This window comes from Daphnia carinata, chromosome 2 (assembly GCF_022539665.2).
Source record: "Daphnia carinata strain CSIRO-1 chromosome 2, CSIRO_AGI_Dcar_HiC_V3, whole genome shotgun sequence".
In the NCBI taxonomy this organism is placed as follows: domain Eukaryota; kingdom Metazoa; phylum Arthropoda; class Branchiopoda; order Diplostraca; family Daphniidae; genus Daphnia; species Daphnia carinata.
The window spans coordinates 4900530-4928290 of record NC_081332.1 but is presented as its reverse complement, the minus strand read 5'-3'; the positions used below and the strand labels follow the sequence as shown (position 1 = coordinate 4928290).

At 41.5% G+C, this 27761-nt stretch overlaps 7 protein-coding genes across 10 annotated transcripts; 3 read left to right on the top strand and 4 right to left on the bottom strand.

Moving 5' to 3' along the window:
• The first annotated feature begins 362 nt into the window (after positions 1-362).
• On the top strand, positions 363-3640 carry LOC130686824 (muskelin-like). Of its 2 annotated transcripts, none has more exons than XM_059497677.1 (9): positions 363-568; positions 703-772; positions 830-972; positions 1050-1380; positions 1445-1633; positions 1695-2337; positions 2405-2648; positions 2704-2824; positions 2895-3640. In XM_059497677.1, exons 1-9 carry the CDS (start codon positions 486-488, stop codon positions 3348-3350), a joined length of 2280 nt encoding a protein of 759 aa, XP_059353660.1. In that variant the 5' UTR covers positions 363-485; the 3' UTR covers positions 3351-3640. The 2 variants fall into 2 exon arrangements, with proteins under 2 accessions (XP_059353660.1, XP_059353661.1); XM_059497678.1 differs by having other exon boundaries at positions 528-640.
• Positions 3641-4044: 404 nt separating this feature from the next.
• Positions 4045-4831, bottom strand: LOC130686822 (transcription initiation factor IIA subunit 2-like). The gene is made up of 4 exons (XM_057509988.2): positions 4603-4831; positions 4408-4512; positions 4217-4346; positions 4045-4153 (listed from the first exon to the last, which is right to left on the bottom strand). Exons 1-4 carry the CDS (start codon positions 4672-4674, stop codon positions 4128-4130), a joined length of 333 nt encoding a protein of 110 aa, XP_057365971.1. The 5' UTR covers positions 4675-4831; the 3' UTR covers positions 4045-4127.
• A 43-nt stretch (positions 4832-4874) lies between these two features.
• On the top strand, positions 4875-7263 carry LOC130686804 (endoplasmic reticulum membrane-associated RNA degradation protein-like). The gene is made up of 4 exons (XM_057509964.2): positions 4875-5130; positions 5191-5462; positions 5534-5629; positions 5718-7263. Exons 1-4 carry the CDS (start codon positions 4944-4946, stop codon positions 7185-7187), a joined length of 2025 nt encoding a protein of 674 aa, XP_057365947.1. The 5' UTR covers positions 4875-4943; the 3' UTR covers positions 7188-7263.
• A 304-nt stretch (positions 7264-7567) lies between these two features.
• On the bottom strand, positions 7568-22448 carry LOC130686807 (inositol-pentakisphosphate 2-kinase-like). Its single transcript, XM_057509970.2, is given in 12 exon segments — positions 7568-8306; positions 8415-8936; positions 9017-9111; positions 9197-9269; positions 9346-9404; positions 9684-9774; positions 9776-9932; positions 10009-10144; positions 10249-10362; positions 10493-10512; positions 10755-10911; positions 22142-22448. Coding segments are annotated over 12 exon segments (1800 nt in total). The 5' UTR covers positions 22292-22448; the 3' UTR covers positions 7568-8080.
• On the bottom strand, positions 12352-17129 carry LOC130686819 (protein BTG2-like). Its single transcript, XM_057509985.2, has 2 exons — positions 16866-17129; positions 12352-16658 (listed from the first exon to the last, which is right to left on the bottom strand). The coding sequence occupies exon 2, from the start codon at positions 16411-16413 to the stop codon at positions 15793-15795; it is 621 nt and encodes a 206-aa protein (XP_057365968.1). The 5' UTR covers positions 16414-16658; positions 16866-17129; the 3' UTR covers positions 12352-15792.
• A 408-nt stretch (positions 22449-22856) lies between the features above and the next one.
• Positions 22857-24194, bottom strand: LOC130686816 (uncharacterized). Of its 2 annotated transcripts, XM_057509982.2 has the most exons (5): positions 24059-24194; positions 23812-23984; positions 23571-23728; positions 23094-23504; positions 22857-22962 (listed from the first exon to the last, which is right to left on the bottom strand). In XM_057509982.2, exons 1-5 carry the CDS (start codon positions 24188-24190, stop codon positions 22889-22891), a joined length of 948 nt encoding a protein of 315 aa, XP_057365965.2. In that variant the 5' UTR covers positions 24191-24194; the 3' UTR covers positions 22857-22888. The 2 variants fall into 2 exon arrangements, with proteins under 2 accessions (XP_057365965.2, XP_059353604.1); XM_059497621.1 differs by having other exon boundaries at positions 22893-23504.
• A 1066-nt stretch (positions 24195-25260) lies between these two features.
• Positions 25261-27104, top strand: LOC130686812 (calphotin-like). Of its 2 annotated transcripts, XM_059497680.1 has the most exons (3): positions 25266-25397; positions 25482-26429; positions 26463-27104. In XM_059497680.1, the coding sequence occupies exons 1-3, from the start codon at positions 25386-25388 to the stop codon at positions 26913-26915; spliced, it is 1413 nt and encodes a 470-aa protein (XP_059353663.1). In that variant the 5' UTR covers positions 25266-25385; the 3' UTR covers positions 26916-27104. The 2 variants fall into 2 exon arrangements, with proteins under 2 accessions (XP_057365959.1, XP_059353663.1); XM_057509976.2 differs by having other exon boundaries at positions 25261-25397; positions 25482-27104.
• Positions 27105-27761: the final 657 nt, after the last annotated feature.

The following is a 27761-nucleotide window of genomic DNA, read 5'->3' as shown; positions in this document are numbered from 1 at the left end:
ATTTAGGGGTTGTGGGGCGGGGTATTTTGAGTTGCGAGGCGTCCAGTTCTTCGTCCAACACCACACTAGGTTTCAAACTGGGTACTTAATCGGGGTGAGCCCCTGTCTTACAAGCACTCGATTTTGATTATTTACCTGTGAGTAATAGATCTTCCGATTCACAACCCAAAAGTCACCGTCAGTTCGGTAGCCCTTTTCATTAAATGTGGCGCTATTCCTCCTCCTTTTTTAAAAAATGGCATTCTCTCGTAGTGACTCTGAAAGCGAGCCCCATTCTCGCTGCACTGGAGAAATCAAGAAGTAGTCTCCTGCCTGCTCCTGCGGCCCATGCGATCGTCGATTGTTTTCAGAAATGTTTTCTGTTTTATACGGCCAAGATGCCCGTAGTTATCTCTTTAGAGCTTATGTGTTGTGGATAAACGAATCTCGCACTATTCGGCATTTCATTCATCTACAATTTCAAACATCAAAATAATTTGCTGACAATGGCTGAAGCTGGTCTTGAAATGAAGAAACTCAATTATTCTGTGGATAGCTGTTCCAGTTTTTCTGCTACGTACTTCCCTGAGTAAGTAGACTAAAGTTACTCAGTTGCCATAAGTTTTTTTTCCAGAAGACCTTGAGGCTTATCGACAGTTTGGTATCTGCGCATATTAAAATGCGGTAATCGAAATGGTTAATCAGGGATTTATCTTTTATTAGGAATATTATGAAAGATTTCCCTGCAGATCAAGCATCTAGGTGGTCTTCTGATTCAAACATACCTCCTCAGGTATTGATTCTTGCAAAGATTGGTAGAACAAAATCATATTGTAGCCTTGTTTTGTAGTTTATACTGTTAAAGTTAGAGAGAGCATCCTTAATCGAAAGTATCACCTTTGGTAAATATGAAAAAACCCATGTTTGCAATCTGAAAAAATTCTGCATATATGGGGGACTCCACCCAGAGAATTTAGTTGAGCTATTAAACAGGTATAATATAATTGATCAATGTTTACTAGTAGCTGTTAAAAATTGTGATTTAACACAGTATAATTTGAATTTTGCAGTGGCCTGAAGAATGATAATCAACCAGAGACATTTTCCCTAAAGCACCTAGTTGAAGGGAAAATGTTTCCCTGTCGGTTCATTAAAATAGTCCCTGTCCAGTCATGGGGGCCCAGTTTCAATTTTTCCATTTGGTATATTGAATTAGTGGGTACTCAAGACTGGGATGCAGTGAAACCGTGCATTCAATGGTACAATGCCTATCGAGAGAGGGAGGCAATCCGACTGTGCTTAAAACATTTGAGACAAAATCAGTGCCTCGAGGCGTTTGAATGTCTGCAAAAAAGAACCAAAGTGCAACTTGAAGATCCTTTGCTTAGTGAACTACACTGGGTATGTATGCGTCAACAAGTAAAGTTTTTTTTACCGACCCCTATAAAATTGCTGTTTTTCTTAGGCTATGGTTGTTAAGGGCGATTACGAAGCAACCGAACAGCTGCTTCAACGGGCAGTGGATAATGGTCTGTTCGGACCGTACATCCATTCTCAGGATTATGTACCAGAATGGTCCAGAATTCTTCCGTGTATTGACGAAGATCCTTGCCACCGTCCTGGTATGAGAGGTGGTCATCAGATGTGTATCGATGTAAGTGAAGAGGAAGTATGTCTTCGGCGTATGTTAATCGGGTTTCTTGGATTTTGAACAGACGAACACAGAGACCGTTTATTTATTTGGTGGCTGGGACGGTGTCCAGGATCTTAACGACTTGTGGTCCTATTCCGTTCCGAATAATACTTGGACGCTGCTGAGCAGTAACACTGAGGAAGAAGGTGGCCCTAGCGCCCGATCGTGCCACAAAATGTGTTTAGATCAGGATCATCGTCAACTATTTTGTTTGGGTCGCTACCTCGACAGTCAGCATCGACATAGCAACAATCTCAAGAGTGATTTTTACATGTACGATATTGAACAAAGAAAATGGCACCTTATTTGTGAGGACACCGCTGCCGTCGGCGGTCCCAAACTCATCTTCGACCACCAGATGTGTTTAGACCCCGAGAAGAGAACGATTTACGTCTTCGGTGGCAGGATACTTAGTCCTGCGCCTGGCTATCCGGAGGAGCGGGGTTTGGCCGTGGCCAGTAGCGGAGTGGCCGGAGCTTTCCTGTCTGAACCGCAGTTTTCCGGCCTCTATGCGTATCACATACCTACCAGTACGTGGCGCTTATTACGAGACGACCCTTCTGGTTCGCCAGGATTGGGTCCCATTGAAATGCGTTCTAGGATCGGACATTCAATGCTTTTTCATCCGAGCGAACGCAAGCTATTCATCTTTGCAGGCCAGCGAAGTATTTCCAAAATTATTTAATTCGCCTGTATGTTGTCTGACGTTTGTTGCCCTTTTTCTTGGAATAGGTAAAGAGTATTTGAACGACTTCTTTACTTATAACGTGGATACGGGTGAAGTGACGACTGTGACTGACGGGACAAGACGTCGTGACCCAGCACAAATCCCAGCTGCTGGTTTTACTCAACGTGCCACCATCGATCATGAGCTGAACGAAATCTACATCCTCTCTGGTCTCAGTAAAGACAAGGACAAGCGTGACGACAACGTCAAAAACTCGTTCTGGGTTTACAACATCGTAGACAACAAATGGTCTATAACTCACCTTTAAATTACGTCGAATTCCTTTAGAACTTTGAATGTGTAGGACTTGTGTCTATCGGAATGATAGTTCCCGTGACAAGGAGGCAGACAGCAATAACAAAATGCCTGGCGAGGAGCCTTGCCCGAGATTCGCTCACCAGCTCGTGTATGATCACGTCAAAAAGGTCTGTTGAAATGGTAGCAAAGGTTTTAAGCGATGTGGGGTACTTAAATTATTCTTTGGCTATTTTTCAGGCACATTACCTGTTTGGGGGGAATCCTGGGCGGTCGAATGATCCCAAGATGCGCCTGGACGATTTCTGGTCTCTCCGCCTGTGCCGTCCAAGTCAGAGCCAGTTGTTGACTCGTTGTCAGTTTTTGATCCGCAAATGCCAGTTTCGCGAGTTGGCTGAAGCCGATCCTATAAGAGCTATGTTTTATCTACAAAACAATCTCTCAGCTGTCGTGGATCGTACAAGCGATGAGCAAATGGTAGAGTTCCATCGACTGACCAATCTTCTATTCCGCACGGAGGAACAACAGGAAGAAGACGAATTGTTGAGCGGAAAAGTCGACAATGCTGAATCAACTGTCAACAGCTCCTATAGGCTGAGATCCAGTGTTTTTGATGCGCTAGCTCGATTCTTTCCAGACTATATGGCTCAACCGAGATTCAGTCTAACTGACTTTGTCGCGTTTGATAAGGCTTGATTTAACCAACCAGATGCCTTTTCAAATGATAGCGCAGCTTATCATTTCAATAACACTTGCCCGAAACGTGTTCCGATCCCAGGTCTCCACTCATACTTTACGTCATGTGCAAAATCTCTTTTATCTAACCTGTTTGAGGGCTAAACGTGATTTGGCTTGCTGTAAGGCGCTCAGAATTGATGATTTTACAGTTATGATGTAGAATATTGTCCAACCGATTATCTGATGAAGATGTTTTGTTTGTACAAATTATAAAATTGCCTTTACTTGAACAAGTTTCAGTTGTCCAATTTTCCACTGGAATTCTTTCAGAAAGTTTAACAACGACGTACCTTCAACATAAGATCCATTAAAATAACGGCTTGTAACTTAAGTCAACGAATACCAAACAAAAAGAGTCAAAAGAAACTCAGGGAATCTTCCTGTCCTCGAGGTTCTATGCGGACTTTTAACCCGGTTTTGGAGCTGAGGTACGCAAATCGCTGGAATTTACAAGAAAAAAGCAAAAGGAAAACGCAGGGATTTCTGCACGCAAGCTACAAAGATATAGAAAAAAGTGTGTGGGTGAACAAGTTACAGCGTAACAATCTTTTCTATCACTAAGTTCCTCATTCGGTTATCAATTTAATCAAAGATATTAATCTAGAATTCCTTAATACTTACTTGGAAAATTAGTTACTCCAGAACCAATAGGTTAACTAAAAAATCTTAGCTTTATTCTCTCTGCCTCGGCCACCAAATACATAAACATTGAAATGAAATGATGTTTAGCCAACTTTAATCGTCTTTAGTTGGAGGAACAGCTGGAAAAGGAGGATACAAGATTAATCTTAATATGCCAATTAATGTTATAAATAGTTCTATACCTTTTCCATCACATGCTACAATTTTGACAGTTTCCCCTTTGCAAAGTTCGGAGACATCTCGGAATTCAACATCACTTAGAAGGAATGTCCACACATTGTCACAAAACCTATAGGTATTTAGTTTACCTGCCTAAAATGAATGCTCATTTAAAAAAAAAACAGTAAGGATATAGTGAATTTATAAACTGCACCTTGAATGTAAGCCTGTTTTTTACTTTCAGAGCCAAAGAATTGTTCATGGTGCGATCAAAGTGCACCAAAACTTTGAGGGCTAGTTGAGGAGTAATTTGGCCAAACTGAAACAATACCAAAAAAAAAAAATTTTTCATTCAAGATATTTTGCAGTTATTTGTGAACACAACATAGTTACTAGAGCTTTCTACTACCTGGATGAGCTCGTCCAAAGTTTCCTGCAACGTGTTGCCCAAAGTTGTGTTACGATAAAGTTGATAAGCCATAACTTTGATTAACCAGATAACAAGTTCGAACTCTGACGAGCACACAATAGAACTACTAATAGATAACTGTACCTAGTAATTTATTCAACTAGGCGAAACAAAGATGGTACAAATTGTTGCATCTATGCAATGCAAGTCTACGCCAAATGATGCTGATGGAAGAACAGATCTAGACGTCTGCAACTTAATAGTCGTCTGCTTCATCCGTTTTAAAAAAATTGTGCAGTTCAAATTGATTTGATATTTTATCTATTGAATAATATCATAAAATGAAAGAAATCGTTGGAAGATGGTATAAAATTGTGGAGAATACACCCACATATTTATCACGCAGCGTCCAAGACCTTGTACTAAAAAAAGGCTTCGTAGGAACGGCAAGTAGTGACGCCAGTCTAAAATTTGCCACAGACGATCTACTGGATATTTCAAATGTTTCATCTCTCTTACGTCACGCTGGTATTTGAATAGCTTTATAAATTTTTTTTGCTGAATACAATTTAGGTTTCATTCCATCAGATGAGAACTTGCTTCACCCAACTGAGCGTAATGCAGAATGGTACAGCCAAACCATTGATGATGTTGCACCCTATCTTGAAAATGTTAGAATGAAAATGAAGGTTATGCCACAAGAGGAATTAAAAGGTCTTATGAAGCTGTGTGCTTGGATGCATCAACCCCAGATAATTTACCTATGTTTTGATCTGCTAAGCAGGGAAGATGAAGTAGCTCTCAACTCCCACGAATGCCTCCTGCTCATAACTGCTGCACTTGAGAGAGCTCTTGGCAATGTAGATTGCGTCATTTACAACTTAATAGCTGAAATAACTCAAATTATGACACGAATTCTTTTTTCTTTTAGTTGTTTTTACATGGAGATCGAAACAAAAAGGTCCCATCTTTGTTCCGGGATCTGTTGGCCTCACGAGAGTTGCACGTGATACTGGGCATATCGCAAGTAAATAGCAGAATTATCTCAAGGTCATAATCTGAATTTTTTAAAAAATAACATACACTTTCTTCCTACTGGTTCTTTGAAATAATAGGTAGTCCTTTTACAGCTGTTGCTTGGCAATCCACTGTCTCTCAATCTGAGGAACCTGATCTGGCATGGCTTCGTCAGTTTTCTCGACTGGGACACCCATGGCTATGCTTCCGTCTTGTTATTTGTTTGCGCTTCTATAGGTCGACATTTGGACGGCTGCCGATCGATAGTAAGCGTCAATGAAATCATCCCGAGACGCTGGGCCACTTTTAAGCAGCATCAGCAGGGACGCAAGTGGCCGAAATGGTCAGAGTTTATGGAAGAAGAGATGTTGGTAGAGGCGGTTTCAACGACGAGAGGATTACCCAGCAGCCGCAAGGCCATTTGGCACCGAGCCATTATACATCATCAGAGAGGCCGTTACGGTCGCTGCTGCGCGCTGATCATGCCCGAAATAGAGCATACGCTCCGATTGATTTACTGCGCCACGAACGACTGCCCTTCGCGAGCCCTGACTGCTGAATCCGTCGTCCACTACACAACACTCGACGTCATCCTGGAATGCGGCAACGGAGATGATTCAAACAAACCCCGTATGGCCGACTTTTTGGGCAACGGACTGTTTCTTGCCTTGCTTGATATTTTCGTCCAAACTGAAGGGCCAAGAGTTCGCGATCGGTTCAGTCATGGCGAGTGTCAATTGTGGGATATCAACGTCCAATTGTCCAGACACTTGCTCGCATTATCGACGGCAATCCTATGGCGAGCCGATGATGAGAAAGTCTCTTGCGTTCCTCACTATTCACCGGATTACACCCCAGCCGCTTTATTTCACGGCGAACTGATCCAAACTATCCAAGCTATCGAACATTGGCTTTCTTTAGCTATCGTCGACGTCGACCAGCCTGCCGTCGACTTGTCTGCCTGGCCAGGCCAATGCCTCCCGCTGATTAGCGACTGGCTCCATAACTGGTCCACTTCGGTTAATCACCTATTAATAAATCGCCTTGAAGAGGAGAATAGCCGGGAAATAAACGATGTTGTCATCAAGACAAACCGTTGTCCGCTATCCGCCACCTGGCGTCGAATGATGAGCCAGATCGCATTGGGTAGCCAACGCATGACGGCTCATTACAACGAAAGAAATAGTAGTGCTTCAAGTACATTGTCGTCTTGGTCGTTACGGTCTCGACAGCGCTCCACTCATGCCCGGCTGGACAGTTACATGTGCCTATTCGTAAGGGCTGTCCAACTTTCCTTGCTCTTTCCCATAGCCGTGAGTTGTGGAGGCCAAGTCATTGTCAACCATGCGCCGACAGTGCGGCGAATGAAACGGAACGTCACTCGCTGGGCAGACAATTTCGCCAGTGCGTCAGTCAATAACCGTTGGGTGGATCTGGCAGAATGCGCAAAAGAATCGATTCAATCAATGGAAATTCTCCTTGCATCCGCCGTCGTCTTTGTCCAACAAAATTCTCAGATCCGGCCTTCCAATTCATCCGGTATTTTTTCTTCCGTCACATCCGCCTAGTGCTACAAATAGTCTTTAAAAGTCACGAAGGACTTGTATTGTATGCGTTGTTAATAATAGACCAACTCACCCTTCACCGGGATTGTGTTGTAGAGACTCGGGGAGCCGGCCATGGTCATGGGCCAATTCCAAAGATAACTTTGCCTTCTCCTGTTGTCTCTTACTGATGACGCAGGGTTCCTTTTTTTATTTACCTGGAAACGGACGAATGAATATACAATAAAAAGATCAAATAACATTTTTTTTTTAAAGAACTACAAGAAACAAAAAAGAACCGTTCACAGCTCACGGCAGCTCCCGTTTTCGTTTAGTAGCGGCCATCTGTCGGAACTTTTGGTAGCATTGCCTATAGAAAAGAAAAACTCTCAAAGGATCCTTTCGGGCATAGAAACAAGCACCAATTGGGCCTTTTTTTTGGATAATTTTTTTCCCTCTTAAATGTTTGATACAAGGGAAAAAAAGGTAGGGACAATGAACCGCAAACATTCACCAACAAAATTCAAAAGTAACAAAAAAAAAATGTGTTGAGAACTCACAATTGGAACAAAAAAAAAAATACAATAAACGGTAGGTAACTGCCCGTGAAAGGAAACACGCAAAAATCGCTTAATAATTCAATGTTGAAATTGATCGGGATGCCTAATCAAAGAGGATGTGAAAAACGAGAAGACGAAACGTCTCGTTTTTCTTTTTAGGAAAGAGAGTTTAAAGGCCTTCGGGAACTGCTGACGCTTAAATTTGGAATCACTGTCACGAGCTACAAGTCACGAAAAAGAACACCCATGGCAAATAGGGGAAGAGAAAAATGGCCGACTAGTTGACTAGGTAGGTGTGTGTGTGTTTCAAACAATACGAAGAGTTGATTAATTAATTATTTTGGAAAGGAACACGTTTTAAACTTTCGGCGCTAATCGATTCGTAGGGGAGAGGGAAGAGCCGCTGTTGCTGAGCCAAAAGGCCTCATTCATGGCTTGATTTCGCCGGCGGTGTTTCTCCACGCAAGTCACTGGTTTCGGATCCAAGTCGACGACCGATGCGTGACATTTGTACCGATGACCTGAAAGGTCACGCAACACTGGCAAATGTTCCGAACTAGCAAATGAAGACTCCGTTGCATCTCTGTATGCAAATTGAAAAAAAACACATTATCAATGGGGCACGATTCAACATCTTTAAGCTTTAATTTGTGCGCATGCGTGCGTGTTTCGTGCGAGACGAGGTCATTACTTGACTGAATCGTTGGCCTGAAAGGCGATCATGATGGAACAATCACGAGTTGTTGACGAGATACGGTAGCGTTGAACAAGACGGACATCGTCCATCGTCTTGTTGGTGGTTTTCTCTTGGCTGAGGAGCCAGTCGACCGTGCCCGTGTGCGGATGCGTCCAGCGCATCGTGTCGTAGGGCACGGAGCCGTCACGGAAACGGCATGCAAGAGTGTCGTAGGCGTCGTAAAGCCGTCCAAAGTTCACGTCGCCCAGCGATTGGACTCGTAGCAATCGGCAAAGGACGGACCGTGACGGTAAACTTGTTGCTATTGCCGGCCCATTTTGTTCAATTCTCGCCTGCGGTGGCAAACACGGTAAAAAGTGATCGATTCTTTCTTCTTTGATCAAACGATTCCAATCTTCTTGCGATTCTTTTGCCTCTTTAAAATCATCAATGGTTTGATCAAGACTTGGGTCTACGTCATCACAGATTTCCATCGTCAACGCATCCATCACCAAAGTGCAAAAATGTTTCAAAAGCCTTCATTAGGAAAATTGGAAATCGTTATTCTTTTGTTATTTTTTAGAAGAAATGATAATGAAAAAAAGGGGGGGACTGACAGTGTTCGATCGTTTGCATCGTCCAATTGGAACCACTGCTGCAAAACGGGCAGTAGGTTGGTTTGGCACTCTTCGGCAAACACTAGATTCCCATCCTGATAGTAACGGAATAAATTACTCCATTTCACCAGAATTGTAAAAACGAAAAAAGATGTTTTTCTTGTTTTGTTTTGTTTTTACCTGAAAAATCCGCAGGTTATTTTGGGGCGTTCGGGTAAGAGCTATAATAGCCTTAAGCATTCTCATACGGGATCTGCCAATCAAAATGTACCGAAACACAATCATAAAAACGGACAGCACAAATGTATACAATAAAATAAATAATTTACCCAGAAAATAAATCAAGTGGGCAATACTGGCTCAGCAATTGAATCTTCCCGTGTTTTCGCTAAAAATACGATCAGCATCGCAAATTAAAAAATAAAATTTTTACAATCGAGAGAAATCCCCAAACATAAGAAGTAAAACAAAACAATGGCAACGTTCTCTCTGCCATTGTTATTATTCAACTATGTGTATGTGTTGGCCTCTTGTGTGGCTTGATGGCGTCAGCACGACACAAGACGACCAAAGTCATAACCCAAAAAAGAAAAAAAAAAAGTACCGTATTTGGTGCGGCAGAGAAAACGGTATCTAGTGCCAAGGCAGAAGAAAAGAACTAATATACCTTGAGGAATTGGTTGAGGCAAAAAGGGCAATGTTGATGACCCTGGCTAAGGAACCCTTGCTTCGGTTTCAGTTCAACGCAAAAGACCGGCTCTCCGCTGTTGTGCTGTTGTCTTGCAAGGACTCGCCGGTGAAACCGTAACGGACTGTTCTGCTGATTGCGTGAGAAGAGGCGGACGAGGTAAAAGTGTGCAATCCGGGCAAACAATCACGTGGCACACTGGCGCTAATCGTTTGTGTTTACGATGAGCTTTCAAAGACACGCAGTTAGAGACATTTGAATTTTAGAAAGTGGTGGGGTAAGGAAGAAATGAATTCAAATCAACCTGGACGGAAGACATCAATGAGGTGATCCACCTCTTCAATCTCGTCTAAATCTACGTGAAAAACATGACACGGACGGACTAATCCGGCGCCTAGCAACGAACCCAATATCTTTTGACTAAAGATGAGCCGTTCCAACTAAAAAAAAAAAAAGGGAAGAAAAACAACAACAAAACAATGGCCAAACTCAAACCATGACAATAATGAGAACAAATCAACTTTAAAGCTACTTTTAATCTAACCGTTTCGGCGATGGTTCGGATGCCCCCATTGACCTCTTCGGCAACAAACTGATTGTCAGAATCCATTCGCCTTAGTTTGTTATCGATTTTGGCCAGCTTGACAATCTTCTTTTCCTAAAATCGCCCCCGACCAGAAAAGAACAAATAAAAGATTTATAAGGTCACTTGAGATTTAAAACATGGTCGTCATTTGTTCTTAGTAACTAACGTGCGGACAATGTTAATGAGTAGAATAAAACTGTACCTGAGGTAAAGCCAATACGACTGGAGTGGACGGGGATAATTCATTTTTTGTGAAGACGGAAATAAAAAGAACATTAATGTGGTAAGCCGATTAAGAACTTAAGATTTAAGAAGCTTAACAACTATGTATGTTTGGGATTTGGCAATAAGAAAAGAGGATCCCACATTTTCTGCTATTTCTATCACGACAAAAAAATCATTTGTTGAAATGTCTTTTCATTTACAATTGAAAATGTATGTTTTAAAAATAATTCTATATTTACTGGAAGCATTGCCCTCTCCACGGTAGACCCAGTGACGCGGACGTCGCAATGTCCATTGGGGACAGTGGCACGAACGGGTTGTTTGGTTGCCGGTGTCGTTAGTCGTCGCTTCAACGAAGACAGTTGCCCCAATCGCCGTCACACTCGTCTGCTGTTGCTAGACACAAGAGAAAAAAAAAGAACAGAAAAAAAAATTGTCAGACACAAAGATAAGAAAGGAGAATTGAAATTCAATAACCAGAAAGAAAAAATATACAAAAAGAATGGTAACAAATAAAGAGAGAGCGGCTGAAATTTATTCATTGAAAAAAGGAAATAAATTAGGGATTTTTCTTTTAATACAAAAAATCGTCGACTTTCACCGGAAAACATTTTTTAAAAAACCTCTTGGTATATTATCATCGACTACATTCACTTTGTACGTGCCATTCGTCAAAAGGAAGGAAAAATGAGTCACCAATCGATCCGACTACAATGATGTCAAGAAACTCGTTGTAGTTTAAACGAGAAGCTTTAACAACACGGTTGCATGTGGGCCACTTATTGTGCCCCCGTGTGTCTCGCCGGCCTCTCTGATTACAAACGAATTAGAAACACAAAAAAAAAATGCTTTAATATCTCATTGTGTAAAAAAAAAAAAGCCAATAATATGCGGGTTTCGAACTTTATTGCGAGTCGAGTGTCGACCAAAAGTCACTTTACAACAGGGGCGTTGTCCGTAGCAAACATTGCACACACAACAGTCTCTCTCTCTCTTGGGTTCTTCACCTACTTAACGTGCATTGCACTCTCGGCCTCTACCGCACGTCTTTCTCTTTTTCTTCTGTTTGTTATCATCTTTCACCTCTGTTCACAAGAGAAAAGCTGAGTCTCCATTTCTCTTCGTCTTTTTTTTTTTTTTTTAGAAAAAAAAGAAATACTTAACATCAGCATCTTCGTGAGGGCAAAACTCTCCCCCCTGATTAGATTCGAACCGCTCACTAGATGGCACAACTTTATTTTTACTTCAATTTCATTTGACACGATTCAAATAGAAATGGGGCCCGTTTCTTTTCGATGTCAATAAAAAAAAAAAAAATGAGAACCCGTTTCATTAGGTTGGTGTATTATTATTACACGCTGCGATGCACCGATCGCGAGCTCCTTAAAGGTAACGACCCATTGAAAAGCAAAAAAAGAAAATATCCAACTGAGTAAAAAATTAATAAGAACAGGGCCGTTGTCAGTTCATTACTTAAAAAATGCCTTTTCGTTCTTTCTCCTTTTCGGTGAACGATCGGACGCCGAACTCACGAATTCGAAAGTGTGTCCCCCCAGCAACAAGCGCCAACTCACACATACACAAAAATCTCATTCTCTAATAATAAAAAAAAAGGAACATAAAATTCACGATGAAGCGGGTCAGGGCCCGACTTGGACGACAACACACACTAAAAAAAACGGCGCATGCGCGCAGAACCGAATTCATTTCGGGAACAAGGTCAGTTTTTTTAACGAAATGTGTCTTCGTTTTCAGTTTGAACCCCCAACTTCATAAACTTTTTGTTTTATTGTCGAACCGATAATTGATAAGAAATAAATAGCGAGAGAATTGTCATTTCTTTTTGCGATGCGATGAAGGTTTTTATTATTACTATACAAAAACAAGTCTCTTTTTTTTTTGCTTCCATTATAATAAAAAGGGTGTACATTTTTTTGTTTTTTCCTTTCTTGACGGCGAACAAAAATACCTCTGTACACACACATACACGTAAGAGCGCACATATTTGTTGCAGAGAGAGAAGACAAAAAAACAAAATGAAAGACCTCAAAATTCATAGTTTCCCATTCGTTTGGGTTCTCATTTCTTTTTGTCTCCTTCGTTTCGAAGTAGTTTACATGGACACTGAATTATATTTAAAAAAAAAAAAAAAGACTTGAAGAAAGTGAAAAGAGAAATTGGGAGGGGGGGGGAGACTGCCAAATAGTAATTAAAAATGTATACGAATAATCATATTCAAAAGAAGTGAAACGAAAAAATAAAAGCATGCACCACACACCGTGAGAGAGTTCGTGTGTAGACAATTTCGAAAGAAAAACGAAAAAAAAAAAAAAAAAAAAACTCTTCAAAAATTGACACGAATCGAATCACAATTTTTCTCTTCTTCTATTCCCGTCTTCTCTCAAAATTGCACGCAAACCAAACGGCGGAGGATATTCTAATTCTTTTTTTAAAAAATAGGAAATAACACTACATCAAAAGTGAAAAATTAAAATAGAAGAAAAATTAAAAAGAGAGATAGAAAAAAAAAGAGACTTGTCGATCAAACAAAATCAAGTGCCGAGAGACGAGGAGAGTTTCAATACCGATTTTTGTCTCAATCACATACGAGATAGTTTTTTTCCCATTTCATCTTTTTTTTTGTTTGTGTGAGGGGAAGTGGGGGGGGGAGGAGGCGTTCGCGGGGAGAGAATTAAAAACATCACAGGCCGAACTTAATTTTTTCCACAACAAAAAAAAAATTCGAAGAAAGTTAAAAGGTTCACGATTAGGGTGGGGCGAGGAGGAGAAATGGCGCACTGGAGAGAGATGGAGGGCACATAAAGAAAATTAGCTTTTCTTCGTTTTTCTTTCCCCGTTGCTGAATTAAAAAAAAAAAAAGGAAATTCTTTTTTCCTTTGCTTCAAACTGACTGGGTTTTGGCGTACTTCAATCAAATAATGTTTTTTTAAATCTCTAAATCGAAAAAAACAAAATTTCCCATGAAAGCCATTGCGGGAGAATTGTCGCTTTTCTTTTGTACACGAAACGGCAAGGCAAAAAATAAATGGCGTTGGGACATATTTTTTGTTTCTCTCTTTTTTTTCCAACCAATCAATTCAAAGTAGCTCGCAAACATCACGCACCCATAGATAATCACGCAAAAAAAAAATTTTTTTTTTTACATTCGAAGAGAGATGGAAGAAAAACCGAATTCCCTTTCTTTCTTTTTTTTCAGACCCGTAGCGAGACCCAAATTGAAATTTTCTTGTAGTCCCGTCCTATCCTTTTGGTGGTTTTCGCACACGAAACGTGCCAAAAATATTGAAACATCTTTTTAGGCTTTTTCTTTCTCTTGCTTCGTATCCCCAGGAAAACAAACAGACCCCCCGCCATAATTATCTATACACACACACTCACGCACTCACGCTCTAAAATAGAGGGGGAAAAAAGGAGGGTGGGGGAATTACATCAGCCAGCGGACATTTTTCACACATAAAATCAAAACCGGATTGTGATTTTTGGGAGGGGTGTAGGTTGTTTTTTTTTTTACGGGCGTTAAAAATATTTCTATAAATTTGTCTCTTTTCAAATAAAAATCTGAGCTCAATTATCGCATCCGTCTTCGGAAGAAAAATTCGCTTTCCTTTCAAAAGACGAGGGGGGGGTTGAACGGGATTTTGTACGATCCTCTCCGTAAGTACACGAAAAAAGTGAGGGGCTTGATAAAAGCGCAGCTTTACAATTGTCGCCAAAATTTGAGGAGAAAGATGATGGGACGAAGGAAGATATTGCACTCACTGAATATCATCGGGATCACATAATTTCAAGATTGCGAGGGGGCGGGTTGGAGGCTCGAATAAGAAGATGAGAAATGGGAGGGTATAAAGGGAGGTTAAGTCAATCCAGCGATATCCTGAGATAAATATCCCGAAGCCGGACCTTCCACCACCTCGCCAAGGCAATCCGGCCATTTCAAGTAAAAAACGTTTCAAGCAAAAAAAAAAACATTTTTTTTTGTTTGTTTGTTTCTTTTCTAAAAAAATCAATTTTTCTTCTTTAAATTTGTACTCGTCAGTTTATAAAAAATTTGAAAGGCCGGAGTAGCTGTCGAAGGGGTAGGCAGGTCAGGTTGGAATGAAATTGTAGGGGGTCTTCATCACTTGCATGTCTTTCTTTTTTTCAAAAAAATTTGTTTTTCACTTTTTGGTCCCCGGAAATTTGAATTTTTTCATCAATGGATTGAAATCTTTATTTTTTGTGTACATTATTTAAAAAAAAAAAAGGATGGTTGGGTAGGATGGACCCCCGAAATTAAGTGAGTGATTGTAAAGCTGCCATCTGTCCATCTTGCAACACCAATACGTAAAAAAAAAAGTGGGACTATAAATACGATAATTCAGCTGAGAGCTTTCTTTTAATTTAAAAAAAAAACTATTTTCAACGTTGGATTGGGAGACTTGTGTTTTATCGACTTTCAAAAAACAACTGACGGATTACGGCAAAAAATTAGTTTTTCGCTTTAAAAAGGGAAGGGAGGGGGAATTTGGTGTGGAGGGTGGTGGGTTAGACAATTATGACATAAGATTATACACACGCATTTACATACATAAGATGGGGGAGGGTTTGTTTGTTTTCTATTTAAAAAAATTGGGAGACGCTTCTAGAGAGAGATATACATAAAGAGTATATAATATATCGACGTTTTTGTTGTGTGACGAGGAGGATTCAGTAGTTCAAAAATTTTTGGGACTCTTCAATTGTCTTGTTTTGTTTCAGCTCATCTCTTCCAAATCGGGTCGTGGTGGGGGGGTGCACGGTTGGCAATGGCTTTGTTGAGATCACAGTACGGGTTTAACACACTCCGCTCCTCCATCCTCTTTCGCGAGCGGCACAGTAGCAGGTGGTGGGAAAACTCATTTCCCTCCCCGTTTTGTTGATAAAAAAATCTTCTCTTTTTTTCCATGTGATGGTAAAAAGGAAGGAAAACTTGATGCGGGTGTAAAAACGGAAAACAAAATCAAAAAAAAATTGTCATGCAACATTGGGTGGCTTGTCTTCCTTTTCTGTAATTGTCTGTCCCCCTTTTTTCCGGTCTTCTTTTTCTTTCCCCCCGATTGTGTAGAATCAAATCTCGCATGTATAATGAAACAAAAAATTATTATAAAGAACAGCAGCAAGGTCCGAAAGAATTCTTTTCAGCTGGGTTTGATGTGGATGGATGGGACGAATCCCATTTTTTCGAAAGGTCGGTTGTCGGCGAATGGATGATTGGGGGTGTAACAAATCCGGGCCAGCTTAACTAGAAACGTAGGAAGCCAAATGCTCAAAGGCCAGGATATTGCGGGCATCCATCATAAATTCCATTTCTGATCGAACAGATTCTCGGCATCCGGCCGATGGATCGCCACTACTCAAATCCATGGACGAAGATGAGTCGGACGACCCACCCAGCGATGGTGACGGTGAATTCGAAGAATTGGGAGTCGATGAAGCCGATGAGCCCTGTTTGTTGTTGCTGCTATTCCTCTCCTGCCTCATCGTTTCCTCCACTTCCCGTTCGTCGTAGAGAACGCAGATGGAACCGTTCTCTCCGATGCGGTACGACACTTCACGCGGATCGATCCACATCGTCAATTCAGAGGGGAAGAGAGTGTGCAGGAACTGACCAGGCAAACCCACCAGACCGCCAGCCTGGGCTAGGACGGGGTCCATTTTGCCGTTGATGCGGATGCACCGATAGCCGCTACCTTTGCATGGCTTCTCGGGAAACCAGTGCTCCTGGTAGCGTATCCGCAGAGTTTCGATGAGGGCAGCTCGGAAGACCTCCAGCTGTTGGTCCGACACGACGGCCGATTCTTTGTTGAAACGAAGAAGTCTCACGAGAAAATTGGCTGCTGATGTCACTTCGACGCGCATTCTCTTTTTCTTTTTTTCGAATTGAAGATGTCAGCAAATTTGCGAAAATGGGATACTTTGCTTCTTCGTCTTGGTCGAGATGTTGGGCATCCAAACGAGAGAGATGGAAGCGGTACAATCGAAAAGAGTGGAAAATATGTTGGGGGGACGAGATACTCAACAATGGGGTTGGTAGACGTGATCAAGATGGCGGCTGAGCTCGACAAGATGGCGGCGTGCGAGAGAAAGCTGCCTTGGTTCTCTCGCTGCGCAGTTTCGAACGTGCACGAGAAACGAGGAGAAAAAAAAAAGAAAAGAAATGGTATCGAATCAAAAATTGTGTTCAATAAAAAGAAAATGAGTTTTCAAGCGAATTATTAATTTCCGTAGTTCGTCCCTTTTTCCAAGACGAAACAGACTCAAAATGGCTGCTGTCGAGGGGACGAACCAACAAAGGAAAAAAGAAAAATTACCGTTTCTCAACGAAGTAAAACTGCTGCGAAACCGTACGTTCGACGAGAGAACAAACAAACAAAATGCGCAAATCCACGAAAGAAAAAAACGTTTCTTTTTTGTGTGATTCCGACCCGAAGTTGAGGAACAAGAAAAACTAGGATGAGAAAATCCTTTGTATGTGTGTGCGCGTTAGTACGAACAAGTTACGTGAAGAGAACTTTTCGTACGACGACGGCGAGATGGAAGTTCGTCGGCAACTGAGACGCTTTCAAGCCCTGCACTCTGCAGTATATATCAGAACGAGCCAGAGGAAGGGGAGGGGAAGAGGGATGGGGGAAACCTGCGCAGTTGAGTTCTTTGTTCGGCGCCCCCCAGCCCACGCCTGTGACGTCACAAGCTCCGCCCGTCGGACCTCGCTTCGTTTTTCAACCAATAGAGGAGGCCGTAGCAAGTATCAGACCAAAACAAAAACACACGCCATAGGATAAAGGAGGACCGCATTTGGCAGCGGAGGAAAGAACCCAGGGAGAGCGTACAAAAAAAAAAAGAAAGAAAGAAGAATGATTATTATTATCATCATCATCTTTTCGTTTTTCTTCTCTTTCGCTTCGTCGCCGTAGTTCCCAAAACATTTTATTTTTGGGTCTCTCTCCTGCTACGAAGAAAAAAAAAAAAGTTTGAGGCAAAACACGAGAAAGATGTAAAACAGTCACCTTCATTTGTCCTCGGACCAGCTGAGAATCTCTAAGCAGTATCTCTACTACGCGCTTTAAAAAAAACGCCATTTTGATACCCAAAATTGGTGAGAGGACCTCATCAGTACAGAGGACGCGGAGCCTGGAGTTGCTTATTTTTGCATTCAGCATCCGATGAGGGGAGTGGCCTATTCCCCCAAGTTGATTGATAACAATATCTAACGGACGTACAACAAAAAGTGCGCGCGCACACACCTAAAACGCCGTGACGACGACGTCGCACGGCGCTGACGTCAGTTCCGATGACTCGCGTCTGTGGTGCCCAGAACAAGAAAATTACGAGTCGTCCAGCGTTGTGGTGAATGAATAATCAACCACTACGGAAAACGCACACACGTTTTTTCCCACAAAAAAAAAAATTCGTGAACGTTAGATTTTTTTTTGTTTTTGTTTTTCGTCCGAAAAAAAAAAAGGCGAAAGTCATTACAAATTTTTAGCTCTACCGGTTTCCAGTTTCCTTTCTTTCTAATGTCTTTAGAACTGCAACTACCATGTAAAAGTAATCTAATCTGCCTCCCTTATTTTTTTTTTAAGTGGAAAACAAGATGAGTATACCATCAAAACCTACTTTCGGTCGATCAAATATCATTGAAACAAAAACTGTTTTGCCGAGCAAAACAAACAAAAAAATGTGTTTTTTGATGTGGCATCGGAAATTTCTCTCAACTGGTATATCTGGTTTTCGGGTCATTGCGAGTTTCCATATCCGATAACTTGTTCTCTGTGTGATAAACACACAAAAACGTCTATATAATCCGCACCCTACATTCGAATCGGGAAAAAGAAGGTGACACAGAGACAAAGGCGAGTAAAAAACAGCTGTGAAGCGTTTTAAAGGGCCCTCTGACGGCCAAAAACATTCACCATATTCTTTGTGTGCTGGATAAAAATCTACCATCCCCCACCACCCTCGACAAGAAAATAAGCAGATGTCGAGTGCTTCACCCGTTGAAAAAAAAAATGAAAAAACAATTTGATTCCGTCGTGCGAAAATGCTTTAACCGGTCAATTTAACCGCAAGAAAATATTGCAATAAAAACGGTGCTCTGTGGTGACGAAAACGAAAGTTGTGAAAAAAAGTACACAGCCGTAAATTGTGACTGGCAAAAATTAAAGAGGGAAATTGGATCTAGAAAAAAAAGGGATTTTCTTTTCAGCGTTGTTAATTCATCATTAAGAAAAGAGGAAACGACGAGAAAGTTCACAAATGAGACGAGAAAACAAGCATCTTCGATCAATTGACAAGTGCGAGGAAACGATCCATTTTGATTGGATCGCAGGGGAAACAAGATGGCCGCTACCTGAAACTTGTTATTCCCTTTTGTTTCGTTCTAAACGTTTAGTAACTAACACCTTCCGAACACTATATTCGTGAGTTGTTGTCGAAGACGATCAGTATTTGGTTTCGTGTTGGTTGTCGAATTCGAAGAACAACAGCGAAAACTCTGATCACAGTTTTAACATTTTGAAGACTTTGGGAGAGAAAGTTTGGTTTCAAGTTCTCTTTCTTTTTCGTAATCCTTTTTTGTTTTGTTTTCTTAAATGAATTTTAGAAAAGAAATGATTGCACAAGCATCAAATTGTACATAACATTTTGGAAAACTGTATACAATCCAGTTGGGGGGATGGAAGTGGAAAGAATCAGCTGATAGGGAAAAAAAAATCCAAACAACACACAAAGAACGTTTTGGGGGAACCGGTGCTGCTAGGGTCCCGATATGGCAAGGGACCGAATTTGGCTGAAAGAAGAGAGTGGTTAGAGGACAAGCCGTAGAGGACGAAAACAAAGGAGACTCAAAAAACCGCCTGTAGCTGTTTCAAAACAGCTGATCGCCCCCCTCCACAGAAGGGGAAGGGAAACCGTATACATACACAGCTGTTCTCCCCCATACAATTTAAACAAAAAAGGAGCCCCTCTTTTTTTTTTTCAAAATTCATATTCAAAGTTATTTTCCATAGAAAATATCACTGCAGGCATGGAACACACAATGGTCATCCTGTCTCTTCTCTTTTTTTTGGAGTTTCGCCCAGAAAGAAGAAAAAAAAAAGAAATCTCCTTTAAAACAAATTTTCAGGTGGAGGTTCGACCTGGATCTTTTTTAGCCCTGACCCTAGAGACCACAGGTAGTTGATAGCCTTTGGATTAAAAGAAAAGAAAAAATAATAGTTTCAGTCACCTACATTGGATTGAGGGAATTATTTTAAGATGATTGTGTTGCTACCTGGATTTCTCCTCCGAATCACCCCACCCTTTAAACCAGATTTAAAGATCCAGGAAAACAAAAGGAAGACAAATACACGTTGTCTACTGATACAATAACAATGAACGTCTTGACGCACGCTGAACAAGTGTGTTGAGCTAAATGAGAAAAACAAAACATCCAGAAAACAAAATACTAGGAAACTCGTTCAAAAAGAAGATTCACGCACAATGTACCTGTCGCACACGTTCTTTCAACAACAACAAAAATCTCGTTTAAACTGCGATTTTTTTTGGAAAGATTGAATTTTCTACTACGCATTTAAGTTTAATAGTAGTCTGCGTTAGTCAAAATGCGCCATATCATCCCGTTATCACTTGTATGTTATTTACTTCATTTCATGGCTTTTTGATCGAATGAGCAAAGTCCAGGCGACTGGGATTTTTTTTTTTAAAAGGCAAAACACACAAATAATGGAGGCAACATAAGTGGTTCTGTGGGAAGGATGTGACCGATTCGACAATACGCGCTGTATCCAAAGCAAGAGAACAACAGTGTGACGTCATTCTCGGGTACGTAAGAACAACATGATAAAGCTCATTATTTTGTGAGAAGCCAAACGCTTTATTTCTTACGCTTTAAGCTCTTTTTTTTTTGTTGAATCGAGAAAGTTTGGTATTTTTTTTTTTTTACTTGACGCTTCCGTATAGTGTTAAGCGTGAACTCGTGAGCAAAAATCTCGTAGGGCTTTGGTTCGCACTCGTCGTTAGTTTTTTTTTGTAAAATTGCTATCCACGTGTCAATGACGGAGATCACAACAAAAAAGTAGAACGGATGAATTTATTTCCCTGTTTAACATCGCTTTTCCCCAGGGTTTTCGCGTAATGAATTTAGTCAGAATACGAAAGAAGTGAGAAGAATATCGTGGCCGTGAGAAAGGGCCCCCAATGTTATTTGAAGGTAAATTTTCACCTTCAGAGAAAAGCACAAATATTATTCCCCCCCTTGATGACGAAGTAAAACAACCCCCCCGGAAATATTATTTGCACCTGAAACCGACGAACGACCTCTGAGAATCGTTGTCGTTGTACGGATAGCAACGAAAAGCAGGAAGGAAGGTGTGGATTAGGTAGAGGAAAAACAACAGCAACGCAACAAAAAAAACACAACTAAAAATGCGATCGCACATTATGTGAATGCATCGTGTGGTTTTCAAGGGAAAAAAGACGCCTTTTTTTTATTTTGTTTCCCATTTGGGAGGTTGTGGCGCAGTTTCGTAGTAAAAAGGTCTTTTCAAGGGCAAACGGGAAAGGTGAATGGCTCAACCAAGCGGCGCTAGGTGGCAGCACGATACGAGAAAGCAAATGCCACCAAACAAAAGAACAAAAGACTGCAATCTTAGGACGCGACTGGTGTCCAATGTCGCTACATTAAATTAAATTCTGTTGGGTAATAAAAAGAATTTTCGAATTGCTCTAAAATGCTGAGGATTAAACGCTGTAAGCCAACGCATAAAATTTTTTTTTCTTCTAAAAATAAAGTTTCCCATGAGATAAGGGCGTGAACTGTGAAGCCATAATCATGCGCCATCTTTAAATTTAAAATGGCGATGGATTTAGTCATTACCATTTATTAAAAGAAAGTTTGAGATTCGCAAAATAAAAATGAAATGTGTACCCAAGTTACATTTGTCGTTGGGGTATTCGCTTTTGCTAACCTGAACAGAAAAATGTCCCGGAGCTATACTCACTTACTCTTTCCTGTCAGTACCCATGCTTTCCAACGCCCCAACTAACCTCTCCATGTCCTTCACCACGACCAATTTCAAAACCCCGAAAATGGAAAATAAAATCACATGCCGTAATTTTTTTTCTCATTTGTTTCGTCTTTTTTTAAGCCTTAATCGAGATGCCGGGTGTAGCAGGATGAAAAATTAGCGGGCAAAGATATTAAACTAAAGTAATCGGGAAATTTCATCTTTGGTTTCTTTGATGCCGGAGTTTGAAAAATGTTCAATTATCTATGGCCAGATGGCGTAAGGACTTCGTCTCTCTTCCCACACTTCTAATTCAATTGGAAGGAGATAAAATATTCATTTTCAATATTGGGAAATTCAAAAATAAAAAGTATCTTTTTGGGTTCTCATATTGCACAATCCCAAAAGAAAAGTACAAGGCAGACATAGACATATGAGATGCCAATCAATCTCGTCCCATGCGGTGATTCGAGGAAACAGTCAACAAGAAGTCGTAAAAAAAATCGATAACGATAAAACAGCTACCCTTGCTTACTTACGATAATTTAAAAGAAATAAAAATACGCGAAAGAAAGACTTACCGAGTTTCCCGCCGTTGTGACTAGGAGACCATCTTGTGATAGAACACTTGGTCTGACATTCACCAGGTCTGCCGGCATCGTGGTGACGGCCCAATCCGGATTTTGTACATCGTTTAGCGACAAAGAGAATTCACAGATTTTACGAATCATGAAGGTATTTTTCCATATCACTTCTTCTTAATATTGCATGAACCTTTGGGGTCGGATATCACTTGTTTTTACACGTAACACTTTATTCCGCTCTCACACACAACCACGACGTGCACGTAAGCTACTCGGCGGGAGAATATCTCACTAGCAGACGAATGCCGACAAAACCTCATGTGGTTGTGCAACCCTGACCTACAGTTTTTGCTGTATTTTGTCATAAAATTCTCATTTAATAAACATATCGCTTCGTTCTTGTTTTTTGTGTATCGATTAATCAGTTCAAATGTTGACTTTAATTTGTTGTATTAAATTTTTCTCTGCAACGTCATCTACTGGTAATAATCTATTGCGGGTTTTTTGTTAAATGTTGCAAACGCCATCTATTGGCAAGATTCAATACTTTTCAGATTTTTTGCAAATTTAGCATGCATTCGCCATCTAGTGGCAAACGGATTTCACTCAAGTGCTTCTTCCAACACAATGGGATCAATTTCACATTCGAACCTTCCTACCAGGGCTACTGGATGAAATGCAAGAGTTTAATATTCCTTTGCTATTCCGACAACATTCATATGTTATAAAAAATACATTTCTGTCTTACTTTATTTCTGCCATTGTTACGCTAAACCATCTGTTTTGTACAGTCGGAGGTTGCCAAATCGGAGGCAATCCTACAATATAAATGGAATCGGAATACGAGAATAGAATTTAGCTTGATAAATATAAAGCACAGGAGGCATGTCAAGCGATACAGGTAATAAATCGAAATCAATTATCTTGGATCAATAAAAATATACTGAACTTGTATTCTTCCGAATGACGATTGGTAAACTAGGTCGGTTCCGTGTTAATTGATGCACCCCAGGTGATGGGTTTTGTTGTTCTGCTATTTGGGTAACAGGGTTTCGTGTAACAAGGCTAATCCTATTCCATTTAAGTTTGTCATCTGGTTTACGGTGTTGCTCTGCTTGCACACTATTAATCCGGGGTATCATTACACCTGACTTTGTACTGTGATCGCCGTACAGGGAATAAATGACGGTGGAAACTGACGTGGACGATTCCACAGAATGCAATTTTGTTTGCTGTAGCTCTTTGTAGTAGTTCCCATTCCAAATATCGACACATAAAACGACGAAGCAGGCGAAATTGGCGATAAGTGCGAGACCGCTAAAGATAACAACCATCAGTTCCAACCACCACCACGTCACACCTGCCCATGAGAATATCATGTTAGTTCAGATAATAAAAAATGGAAAAGTTATTTGCGATGTGTTACAGGTGCTTTTAAAAGGCTCGTAGTCAGCTGCTCCAACGCAAACGTGTTGTGGTATCTCCTTGTCATTGTAGAGTTTGATAAGCTCGGCGATGGCACAAAGACCTGCCAAAGCCGATGCTACGCCAGCGAGAAAAGTGGCAATGGTCCCGAAGATCATCCTTTATGATTAGTACAGATAAGCATTGATTGATCACAACAAATGGATTTTTGATGTTTTCCAGTTTTTGTCGACATTATTTACATGAGCCGTCGTTTAGCCCTGATGACGCAGGATAGAAAGAATCCAATCAAAGCGTTGGCCGAACCACTGGACATAGCCATGACAGTGTACAAAACAGCCCAGGAGCTTGCATAGTTTGAACTAGGAAGACTGTTTCCGTCGTACACTTGTGTAAAATTGTAGTAAACGTAAGACTTTTCGCCAAGCAAAAAAGTTGTCAAGTCAGTAAAATGAAAAAAAAAGTGCGAATAAGAAAGTAGTCGCTTACCTGCATTCCGATTACAATCACACCACATGAGATTAGTACTCCAATCATGGCTTTAGTAAATGTTTCTGGAAGTAGTGCTAAATGTTCATTATTGTATTCAGGTTGTGGTAAACGATGGCTGTTGGGCGTCATTCTTGAAGATGCTCTTGGCCCAAAGTTATGTCACTAATTTGTGAAAAAGCAGGTGAAAAGAAAGCTTTATGAATGCACTTGCTGGTTTCCAAGGGCCTTTGCTCCTGCCATAAAAAATATTCGAACGAAAGTGACAAACAGATATTAACAAACTTCTCAGCCGAAGCTTATTCGAAAACTAAATAATACTATAGTTTTCGCACGTACATCATGTGTTTTCCCTATCAATATCTTCGCCAGCGCGCATGTACTCTATAGATAAACTTGTGATACATTTCCGTTTATCTTTGCGCGCGGTCTCTCGTGACTGTTTCATTGTAGTCATAATCAGTTGAACAGGCGCCATGTTGCTTTCAACTGCTATCGATTGCACTAGATGGGAAATGCAAAGATAATTCAAGCTTTTTATCCAAGGCGAAACGTTACCATGCTTTATTGTGTGTTGACAATGAAATTCGCTATGGCGAAATATTTAGGTGCGGCTGCAAATCAGTATCTTGACGATAGCCCGTGCCAATCGTAGGTGGGTTTATTGCCTTGCGCAAGGTTTCCGTTTCCATTCCACCTAACAATTCACCTACGTAAAAATGAGAAATTATGTTTATTATTGTAGCATCCTTTGTCTAATATACGAAAAAATTATCATGAAGGTGCTGAAACAAACAATTCTACGTGAAAGTGAACTGAGTTGCTATCCTACAACATTAGTATGAGATACTTAAATAGCTATCGGCACTTCGGCAGGCCAATTTTATCCTTTATTTGGCACGAGCCTTAGACTGAGGCTACGTTCTTTTCAGGACCAGTCGTTCTTGACACCGGGCGATACCTTTCCCTGGGCTGGTGTCGTACCATTCGACACTACTCAATACCACATCTGATGCTGGGTTCTTTGAAGTTTACTGGTTCACCTTGCTTAGTCATACTGTCGCAAGGTCGTTGAAGAACCTGTTCCGCGTTATTCTTAAACACTCAAAATTGAGCAACGCGTGCATTGTGATTATTTTTCGGTATGAAAAAAACAATTTCCTTGTACTTTCACCCAGTCTGAAAATAAATGAAAAAAATTAACTAGGTCCGGCTGACTAGACCATGTTTCCTTGTCGAGGTTTCAATATAAAAGGCTGGATAGTGAGCCAGAAAATCAATCAACAACCCTCCTTCTTACAGCTCACACTTTCTTCAGCGATACAACATGCAATCAATCGTATGTCATTTGATTTAAATATATTAAAATGTAATTGCTATTTATTAAATTGTCTTTTGAATTTTGTAATATTGCCTACCTAAGGTTGCTTGCGTTTTGGTTTTGGCTGCGGCCTCTCACGCCAGATGGATCAACACTGGGTACGCGATGAATGGATTCGGCGGATATTATCCGATCGCTCCTGTTCCACATGTCGCTCCTTTCCCATCTGTTCCTTACGGCGGAGTCCCGGCTGTCCCATCGTTCTACGGAGTTCCCAGCTTCACTTCCAGCCAATTCCACGCTCAAGATGAGATGGGCCAGGCCCGATTCGGCTATGCTCACCCTGGGCAGGCAGCCACCAACTATCGCGATGCTTTCGGCAACCAGATCGGCAGCTACGCTTACATCAACCCCGAAGGCAAAGAGGTCCGCGTTTCTTACACTGCCGATCACCGCGGCTTCCGCGTCTTATCCAACGACCTGCCCGTAGCGCCCGTTGCCACCCCAGTAGCCCCCGTGGCCACCCCGGTAACACCTGTGGCCAATTTGGTTGCACCTGTTCAAGTCGAGGACACTCCCGAAGTGGCCCAGGCTAAAGCAGCTCATTTTGCTGCGCACGCCGAAGCCAGAGCTGTACTTGCTGCCGCTAAAGCCGCCGCTGCTGCCCCCAAGCCAGTAGCTCCTGTCGCTGCAGATCCCGTCAATGTTGCAGCCACAGTCGAAGCTCCGGTCGCCGCCGTTGAGGCTTTCGCAGCTCCAGTTGCCGCTGAATCAGCCCCGGTTGCCGATGTTGCCGTCGTCGAAGTAGCTCCAATGGCCGCTATTGCAGAACCAACTGCCGCCGTCGTCGAACCCGTAGCGGCCTCTTCGGACTCTGTCGCAGTTGTCGTCGAACCCGTAGCAGCCGCTTCAGACTCTGTTGCAGTTGTTGTGGAACCCGCTGTTGCCGATATAGAACCAGAAACAGCCGCTTCAGACTCTGTTGCAGTTGTTGTGGAACCCGCTGTTGCCGATATAGAACCAGAAACAGCCGCTTCGAACTCTGTTGCAGTTGTCGCTGAACCCGCGGTAGAACCAGTTGAGGTTGTCGCCGAGCCCGTTGCAGCCGCTTCGGAGCCCATTGCCGCTGTCGCCGAGCCCGTTGCAGCCGCTTCGGAGCACATTGCTACTGTCGCCGAGCCCGTTGCAGCCGCTTCTGAGCCCATTGCCACTGCCGCCGAGCCCGTAGTAGCTGCTTCTGAACCCGTTGCAGCCGCTTCGGAGCCCGTTGCAGCTGCTTCTGAATCCGTAGCCGCTGTCGCTGAGCCCGTTGTAGCTGCTTCCGAATCCGTAGCAACTGTCGCAGAACCCACTGTGGCCGTTGCAGAACCCGTGGAAGCTGCTTCACAATCCATCGCAGTTGTTGCAGAGTCCGTTGTCGCCGTTCCAGAACCCGTAGTAGTTGTTGAAGCTGAGCCTGCTGCTTCCGATGTGTCTCCCGTTGTGGTTGCCGTCGCAGAGGAGGCTGCTTCTTCCAACGTAGTTTCTTCAGCGTAAATTGGGGTACTAGTTGTTAGTTTTTGCCATCATACTTGTCATGGATTCCTTTGTTTCTCTTGCATTGTCGTCGCGTCAATTTCTTTTCCTAGAAGACGATTTGCTCACACTTAGCTCTCATTGTACATATAAAAATCGATGTGTATAGAAGAAATCGTTCGATTTGAATACATACACATAAAAAACACATCTGTTGGTTACAGCTATTTTTCTTATGTTTAAGAATATAAAGATCGTACCTCTTTCAGCAACTGCATTCGTGTCATGGTTGCAAAAGTGGTTTACTTTATGCCATATTGGATGGCACTTTTTTCTTTTATGAAAAGGGTAGACTGGCTTTATCTGGAACGTGCGCCAGTCCTGCAATATAAAATGAGCTGTTAGCGTTTGAAAGATAAATTAAACAATGCTGCAATAAAAAAAACCCACTTGAAAATATACGCACCCATGCTTTATGTGTTGACACCAGAATACAAAAGCTTAAATCTCCAAATATTAATTGCATAACATTAAACAATTGAAGCGTTGGTAATATAACAATTACGTGCCTTTCCTTTTCAAAATTTTTCCAAAAGGATGTACGTTGTAAAATGAAATACTTTCGTACCCATCCTACCCCACAATTTTCTACATTGCCCATCCTTCTGTGAACTAATACATGTCCAAATAGCCATTAAAAAAAAAAGAGAATGGCTTTGTTTTCATGTATCTAATAATCTTAGACTCCTTTTTTATGCATAAATGGTAGTAAGAATCTAACCGAATTATTGAACGGAACCTGCTCGATATTCAATCTCTTCTCGTCATTGCGTTCAATTCCATGGAAATCAAACGAAATTGACGTCA